General features: G+C 35.2%; 1 protein-coding gene across 2 annotated transcripts; it reads right to left on the bottom strand.

Annotated features, from left to right (window-relative positions):
• Positions 1-784: 784 nt before the first annotated feature.
• On the bottom strand, positions 785-7,044 carry LOC110865590 (ADP-ribosylation factor GTPase-activating protein AGD12). 2 transcript variants are annotated; one of them, XM_022114885.2, is made up of 9 exons: positions 6,903-7,044; positions 6,632-6,716; positions 6,359-6,440; positions 6,071-6,146; positions 4,748-4,911; positions 3,383-3,500; positions 3,163-3,279; positions 2,755-2,850; positions 785-1,192 (listed from the first exon to the last, which is right to left on the bottom strand). In XM_022114885.2, the coding sequence occupies exons 2-9, from the start codon at positions 6,684-6,686 to the stop codon at positions 911-913; spliced, it is 990 nt and encodes a 329-aa protein (XP_021970577.1). In that variant the 5' UTR covers positions 6,687-6,716; positions 6,903-7,044; the 3' UTR covers positions 785-910. The 2 variants fall into 2 exon arrangements, with proteins under 2 accessions (XP_021970577.1, XP_021970585.1); XM_022114893.2 differs by lacking the exon at positions 6,903-7,044 and adding an exon at positions 6,816-6,882.
• Between the last annotated feature and the right edge of the window lie 1,748 nt (positions 7,045-8,792).

The following is an 8,792-nucleotide window of genomic DNA, read 5'->3' as shown; positions in this document are numbered from 1 at the left end:
AACATACGGATATAAAGTTCCCAGACCTGAAACTTAGCTAACAAACTTCCAGAATAAAAAGATAAACAAACAAAGTCAAACTTAAGATAAATACGAAAAATATAAAACTGTAATAGCTAAATAAATGGCCCCTTATTAATCTGTTGCAGCTCCATTGGGTTCTGGACCAGGGTCGGGTTCGGGTCGTGACCCGGTACCCAGGTTGCTTGCATCACCTATCTATCTAGTGTGATGCATACATCCAATTGCTTCGATTTGAATAATCCGCTTATATAGATAGATATCTAATAAATAAATAAAAAAGATGGACAATCAAACATATTTCTCGATTCAATAGAAGCCCAAAGAGATTAAAAAGCAGGTAAGTGATCTGCAATTTAGAAACAAACCTAGAAATCGAAGGGTGAAATCAGAGAGAAGGAAAAGCTCAAACAAGTGACAAACGTGATAGCTTTGGGTCTGAGGTGGAAGACAGCAAGAAGTAAGAATCCGTTCCAATTTAAGAGTTGGCCCATCCTGACCTGGCGATAGTTTTATGTGTACCCATCCTGACCCGGTGTTCTCTTCAAATTATAGATTGCCAACCATGACCATGTTTTTACAGTCCGGATGAGCGTAGGTACACTCATTCAGGTTTGGGGGAGATTAGGAAGGATGCGCTAAAGAAGTGAGGATTAAAGACATCATTTGAGAGGTACAGTCCTTGTCCTTCCTCCTTTGTTTCAAGAATAGGTCACTGTGTTAGTCCATGAGTGGGTTAAATGGTGTAAATTTGAGCTGAGTGTGATGCAGTAGTTGGTTTAAATACAAATTCAAAAGTTTAAATACAATACATGGTGGTCATATCATTAATTACAATCAAAGAATTTTATTACTCATTGAATTAATAAGAGTAAAATATTAAACACTGTTACTGATCAAGTGGCATCCACTCAATTCGCAGGTCTATTTCACCAGATTCAACGTTTTGGAGTTTAAGTGTGACCTCTTGTATCACCTTCCCATCAATGATGTTCACAATGCTATCTTCTAACAATGCATTATCCTCCGATTTCAGCCATTTTCCTATCTGCATATCTTCTAATATCCCCGCATCCCCAAACGCCATTGCAGATGTTATCAACGGTTGGATATCAATTTCCGCTTCTCCCATTATGTCATCAGCCGAGAATGTGTCGTGATCAAAAACTTGCTGCAACCAAGCACCAAATCATAAATTATTATATATGTATGATTAAGAAACTATATTATTAAAATATTAGTCTGACCCTATTTGATGAGTTACTTGAGTTAACTGGATCTTGTTATTCGAATTTCGAAATTTTGAAGCAAGACTCCAACTCAAACTGGGTTCGGAAAAACCGACTCAAATTTGAAATTCGAATTCGGATTGATTTGATTCCAAATAAAAGTGTGTAAATAATTCAACTTAAAAAGCCCATATTACTAATATTATATTAAATGGAAAAGTATGTGTATATCAGGTTCAAACTTTGAATCAAAAATCACATATTCGAATTAGAATACAGAGATTGAATTTGGAAGTGGAATTTGAACCAAATCGAATCGAATTTCGAATTCCTCGAGTCCAATTCGTATAATGAACACTTGTACCTAGGGGTCTTCTTCGGGTTTCGGTTTGTTCAGGTTTTTGGCTAGGAAAAAGTGAGCCATTTACTGTTAGGGTTGTTCGGGTTCGGGTAAGTTTGGGAGGGTTGTTCGGCTTTCGGGTTTAGATGTAAAATGAAAGAAAAATGTTTTTTTTATTCCCAAAATATCATCAAATTTATCATGCAACTAAAAAGATGGATATTCAAACATCATTTAAAATATGTTATGATGATGTATAAAAGTCCCAAAACTTAAATGTTCCAAATACCAAGCATTCCAAACCATATTGCATCTATAAAAAAAGACGATAAATGTTCAGGTTTTTATTCGGGTTTCGGGTTTTTTGTTGGGAAAAGGTGACCCGATAACCGACCCATTTAAGGTTCAGGCTATTCGGGTATTCTCTAATTCGGATTCGGGTAAAAAAGGAGAGCCCTACTTGTACCTAGAGGTGTCGGTGACAGCAGGTGTTGGCCTGTTTGGACCCATTTCAGGTTAGCAAGTTTCACAAGAGTGAGGCATTGTATATTTTGCAGATAAACCCGTCAAGTAAGCAAAGATGACCCAAATCAACCCCTTTCTTGAAGGTTAGGTTATGATTGTCCTCATTTGACCTCTTTTAGGTAAACTATAACCCAAATCGACTCATTTTAAATAAATGATCAAAGATTGCAATATCGTATTTGTATACAGAAAAAAAAAAAAAAAAAAAAAAAGTCAATTTTTGATGGAATAGGAAACAGTAGACAAAGTAATTTGAACCTAAGTACATAACAGAGGTGGCAATTTCAACCCATTTATCAATGAATTGCTCGAATTTGGGTTATGTTGTACCTCAAACCGGTCTCATTGGCAAGAAAATAGCTAAAACCAAAATGGGTTGAAAATTGCCCCAATGCAGTTAACCACCTTAACCCTTTGATTCAAAAATTGGATTATCATTGTCACAACCATTTTTTTGCAATATAATTAGTATGTTAATTATTTATAAAAAAGGGTTTGTGGGTCAGCCCAAGCATGTAAAACTGAACACTCAGAACCCGCACGTGTTGCCACCTCTGAAGCACAAGATGATAGAATATATGCACCAAATCTGGAAGTTTTAAGAAGAGAATAATAATAAGTGAAAGCATTTAGACTTACAACTTTAACAGGCTTGTAATTCTGAGGAACAGAAAGCATAAGCTCTTCATTCCAAACTGGATTCAAGTTGCTATTCCTTACAGTTGTTTGCGCCTTCTAATGCCATTACGCAACCCCGAAAAGGAAAAAAAAAAGAGAGAAAACAATTAAAATCGACAAATTATGGTAGATCATCTCCCAGATGTGATAGTAATGGCTCAGGGGATCATAATTCACAACATACCACTTGTGACGTTTTTACTTTGGATTAAAGTTTTGAAACTCACTAATTTATCTATGTTGCAATAATTGAAATGATTCTATTACGTCATGACATACAGAATCATTTCATTAACTTCATCGACATGGATTTTTTTTTTTTTTCTGTTGGAGGGTGGTGGTTAAGGAATTACAAACAGAGGGACTGACCTGCTGTCCTAAGGTAAGAACAACATAAGGATCACTTGATAGCATGTCACGAACAGCAAGATTTGTGCCTTTTACCACTGTGATCTTCAACACTCCAATGAATTCCACCATGCCTTTCTGTCATCAGTTTCCACATCAGCTGGTCAAAATTATTTTTTTCTGAAAAGAGCCACATTATGACATGTATTCCTCTAATATATATATATATATATAAACTTACAGTACTCGGAATACTGTTCATAGTAGTCTTTCTAGACAAACTTGCTTTCAAAGAGCTAGAATTACTTGACAATATCCTCAAACTAGGTTTCAAGAAATCTTGATGCTCATACTTTGACCTATAAGAAAAATGGCATGGATCAAGTAAGGAAAACAGACAACTACTGAACCCGTAGACACATTTGTTAAGTTCTCACATACAGAATATGGGTGTTCACGGTCCGGTTTGCCCAGTTTTAATGAAAATTTAGGGCCGAACAGCTAAATATGGTTTCGGGAAGTAACAAGCCAAACCAGCCATGTTGAGTTGGGTAGATTGGCTGGATCGGCCGCTTTTACTGGTTTGGCAGTTTAATAATTCAGTTTTGGCAGTTCGAACCAATTGCTTACTTTTCCTCAAATACATTAGTTTGTATTAAAAATTTTAAAAACATACATACATATATATATCTAGGGTAAAGTTATTGTACAAATGGTCTTAACATACTAAACGTGAAAAGTCAGGGATTTTATTTTTCTTCCCATCTTGTTAAGCACGTATTTTAGTCCCAAAATACAAAAAAAATAAAACTTCATGTATTTACAATAGAGTAATTATGAAATCACTCTAGTGTAATTGCACATAATTACTCTACTAGAGTAAATACACAAAAAGGAAAGAAAATTACATTTTTCAAGTAAACCTCATGCTTATAAGTAAATGGAAAAAAAAATTAAAAATCTTCATTCACTTCTCACATTTAGTATGTTAAGACCCATTTGTATTTGATCTTTACCCTATATATATAGGGTTAGGATCGTGTGAGAATCACTTGGGTAAATGAGAACCGTGAGAACCATTCTGGACCACTAAGCAAAAAAAAATTTGTTGCTAAATCACCCCTTTTCCAGTTTTTTTTAATTGTATACATGTGTACATATGTGTTTAGAAATGAAAAATAAGTACTGTACATATTTGTTTGATGATGTACATATATGTATATGAAGGAAGATTATGGTTCTAAACATGCTTTTTTTCTAATGTACATACTTGTTTAAAATTGAAAATAAGTATCGTACATACATGTGTGATAATGTACACATATATACAATTAAAAATTGACAATGTACACATAAGTACAACTATAAAAAGATTGCTTAGAGAAAATGAGTGGTCCAAAATGATTCTCACGGTTCTCAATTAGCATGTGTTTCTCTTAGGATCCCCACCCTATATATATATGGTCAAACAATCTATTCGTTTACATGGCCGGTTCAAAGTTTTAAACAGGACCGAACATCCAGATTTCGGCTGAGAACTCACGTTTCATGGATAATGAAGATAATCATGCAATAATGTGAACAATAAATAAGTATTTAAATCCACCTGATAAAGTTATAACGATGGTCTTGAGTAGCATCTGGTCCAGGCTTAGAGATTCCTCGAGGAATATAAGCCTCATAGATTGAATTTGCAGATGCATTTCCTCCAACTTCAATCATTGCATCAACTTCAGCATCGCTCCATGCATCCAAAGTTACTGATAGCACCTGTCCAGATCAGCCATCAAATGTTAACTCAAAACTTGCGCATGTATTGATTAGAGGTGGTAATTTCAACCCATTTACTTATTAACGGGCCGATTAGAGTTATGTTCAATTTCAAACTACACATAAAAAAAGCAGCTAAAAGGGATGGGTCCTTGAAAAGTCACCACAAGTCTATATATAATGCATGCAACCTCCTAAATTATTTTATTTAAAGATTTTAATTACTAATGTGATGATATTGTTCTTGTAATCATAACTAGTAAATTAATTATATTAAAAAAAAAAAAAAAAAAAACAAAAAAACAAAACAAAACAAAAAAAAGAGAAAAAACTGTTAGTGGGTCAACCTGCCCATGTTGGGCTATTTTGTCCCGTTACCCAATCAGCCTGGCCAACCCATCTTTGCTATCTCTAGCATAGTTATTAAAGGCGCTAGGCGCGCTCAAGGCGCATAGGCCTCGCCTTGGGCCTAGGCGCAAAGCGGAAAAAAAGCGAGGGCCTGAGAAAAATAAAGCGCATAATGAAAAAATAAAAAAATATATTATGTACACGAAAAAGAATAATATTCTTCAAATAAAATAAACAAAATCTATTATATAACAACTTTATATCATCTATTTAGTACCAAAAGTCATAAAATATTAGTGTATTAGTGTAGAAAAATAGTTTTCCCTAGATAATAGTAGAAATCTGGCGAGAATCTTGTCGGAATGTAGAGAATTTGGCCGGAAACTCTCCGGAATCTAGGAATCTCGCCGGAATGTGTGCAATTTCCTCGACTGAAAAATGGGCCTAGGCGCAAGGGGCGATGGCTTTTAACAACTATGATCTCTAGTATGGATATTTGCTGCAAGTGTATGTTCAGATGTCTGTATTGTTATATGTCTCTGTCAATCATGAACACATGCCATCATCACATACTGCCTTACTCCATTTGTATCAAGAATCAACACTAGACATTTACTGTTGCAAGGCAACTACAGATATAGTAATGATTAACGAAACTCACATCATATCAAATGATTAATATATGTTAGTGGAATCAAGGATTTGTCCGAGATGAACAAGCACCACAATACAAAACATATTCCGGTAATGCATCATGTATCGCTATGCATGGAGATTGATTAAGAGCAGAGGGATGGAATACCCAACCTACCTTTGAAATATGAACACCGAGACTGCGGTGCACGCCACAGCATTTTAAACATATAAAAACTCCAATGTTAGCCGACCTGAAAATCAAAATGATTTTTTAAAATGCTAATTTACATACAAATTAAGGCATAAGTAAGGTCCTTTAACACAATTTTGTGAAACAAGAAAGATTACTTTCTTCTTCTTGTCTTTGATTTGAAGATATACATTAAATCTGTCTGTCATTATAGGTATGCTGCAAAGCATTGATAAAAAGTAAAGTGATAAGGGTAGAAATATAAAAACTTACGCCCACTTAGGGTCAGGGGCACCACAATCAGCACAAGTTCGATTATCACGTTGCTGCAGTAGTTCTTTCAACCGTCTGTTACCTACATTATCAGGACATGTTGTTTAATATGTTAGACCAACTATTTAATGTTATAACCGTTGTTGTCATATTCAAGAAATTACATATATATTTATATATCTTGCTTTTAAGGATGTGTCTTGATGATTCACCATCATCAATATTTTATCCTTTATTTATGATTTTAAACAATTACAAGGGCTGGGCAGGTACCAGAAGCAGCAGAAGATGATGTTTTCCCAATTGCTGCTGAGGTATGGCGACTCATTCTTCTTCAGTTGGCTTGTGCAAATCCAATCTAACAAAATCAAAACATCAGATCAGATCAGATCCCTCAAACTTAATCACAAATCCAATTGTCTGTCTGTCTTTAACCTTCCTTTCCTAATCAACTTACCAAAAATCAAATCAACTGACAAATTCAAAATCCGATAGCTACAATCATGAAAATGAAAGTAGATGAATAATTGAAAGAAGAAATAACCTGTGAATTCAAACGTCGTTTGCGTTTGGAAGATATGACGAAAACGTGGCTGGCTGGCTGGCTCATGTTCTTTCTTTAAAGGGGACGGCATAATTAATAAATACAGCCCCTCTTCTGTAATCAAGTCAAATGTGTTGCTTTCTAGTCCACCTTTTCCGAACGGTATTAAACACCCTTCCTTATGAAAAATTAACATATATATAATTTTGAGCAAACTGCCATTTTGGTTCCTAAGGTTTGGTCACTTTTGCCACTTTAGTCTAAAACTCAAACCTTTTGCATCTGGGTCCCTGTGGTTTCAGTTTTATTGCCATTTTGGTCCAAAAATGAAATCACATCATATTTGTCTTATAAAATCCTGCAATTTTGTCATTTTCCTCAGGGGTAGATCAGGTCATATTTGTCTTATAGAATGTGGTATTTATTTATAAAAAAAATGATCATTTTGCCCCTGCGGAAAAGGACAAAATAGCAGGATTTTATAAGATAAATATGACATGATTTCATTTTTGGACCAAAATGGCAATAAAATTGAAACCACAGTGACCCAGATGTAAAAAGTTTGAGTTTTGGACTAAAGTGGCAAAAGTGACCAAACCACAGGGACCAAAATGGCAGTTTACTCTATAATTTTTTTTAGAGTAAACTGCAATTTTACCCCCTGTGGTTTGGGGTGATTGGCATCCTTACCCTCCCCCTAAAGAAATAATTGCAATTTTACCCCCCAACCTTTGCTGTTATGCGCAACCTTACCCCCCGGCATCAATTTTGTTGACTGGTCTGTTGACTTGGGGGTGAAATGACTATTTTACCCTTTTATTTTACCCCCCAACGTTTGCTGTTATGTTGCAAGTTTACCCCCTGACATCAAATACGTTGACTGATCTGTTGACTTGGGGTAAATTACTAAAATGCCTTTTCTTATTACCCCATATACTTTGTGTTACGAAGCAATATTACCCCCTGCAACTTCCAAAACCTTTCCCGCCACCATCCATATTCGATTCCCCCACCCATATAAACCCCCTGGCATCAAATATGTTGACTGATTCAATTCAAATTCATTTAAAGGTTGTAACAGAATTCTTACTTTGAACCAAACATGAATTGATTGCAGTTTTGTGTATATATACCCTCAAGGTCTCAACCATGAAGAACCTTCAGCCACAGCTTAAAACCATTGCTAAAGGCCTTTTGTAATGGTTTTGTCCAGACAATTGGAATTCGAGTGAATTAGAATTTTCCAAAAGCATTTGGAATGCAAATAAACTAGAATCTATATCAGAAGCATTAGCCCTGAACCTCTGCATCAGAAACTGGCATGTTACCAGAGTAACCACAATTTCAGTAACCTGTAATTTCAGTGGCTGTAGCTGCTCATATTACACACAATTTCAGTATTTGGCTACTCTGGATCAGAAGCACTAGTTCGTTTGCATTTACTAGAGTAACCAAACAGCAGCAACTTAACAGTCAATCTGTTCTATGATCAAACATAACAGCAGCAACTTAACAGAGTAACCAAACAACAGCAACTTAACAGTCAATTTGTTCTATGATCAAACATAACAGCAGCAACTTAACAGTCAATATGTTATCTGATTAAACACACAATCTGTTGTTTTGGTATTTTATTATGATAAACATCACTTAAAAGATTGTGTTAGTTTTTTGGTTTCAAGCAAATGACCAACATCCTTATTTTTCACTCTAACTGAGGATTGGTTTTTGGTTTCGGCCGAGTAATGGACACCGCTATTTTTTGGTCTAACCAAATTCAAAATGGTCAAAGGGTTGTTGATTCGTTTCTCCCCACCGATTCTTTTGTTCCCTTTTCGTCTGATTCTTATACCCTTTTGTATGAATGCATTTGTTGAATAATTCATTTGT

This window comes from Helianthus annuus, chromosome 1, assembly GCF_002127325.2.
Source record: "Helianthus annuus cultivar XRQ/B chromosome 1, HanXRQr2.0-SUNRISE, whole genome shotgun sequence".
Classification (NCBI taxonomy): Eukaryota; Viridiplantae; Streptophyta; class Magnoliopsida; order Asterales; family Asteraceae; genus Helianthus; species Helianthus annuus.
This window is presented reverse-complemented; position numbering and strand designations above follow the sequence as displayed.

Coding starts and splice junctions, on each gene's coding strand:
- LOC110865590 (XM_022114885.2), bottom strand. CDS start 6,686: ATGAGTCGCCATACCTCAGCAGCAATTGGGAAAACATCATCTTCTGCT. Junction 6,441..6,631: donor ATCATCTTCTGCTGCTTCTG/GTACCTGCCCAG, acceptor CTGATAATGTAG/GTAACAGACGGTTGAAAGAA. Junction 2,851..3,162: donor TTCTTACCTTAGGACAGCAG/GTCAGTCCCTCT, acceptor TAATGGCATTAG/AAGGCGCAAACAACTGTAAG.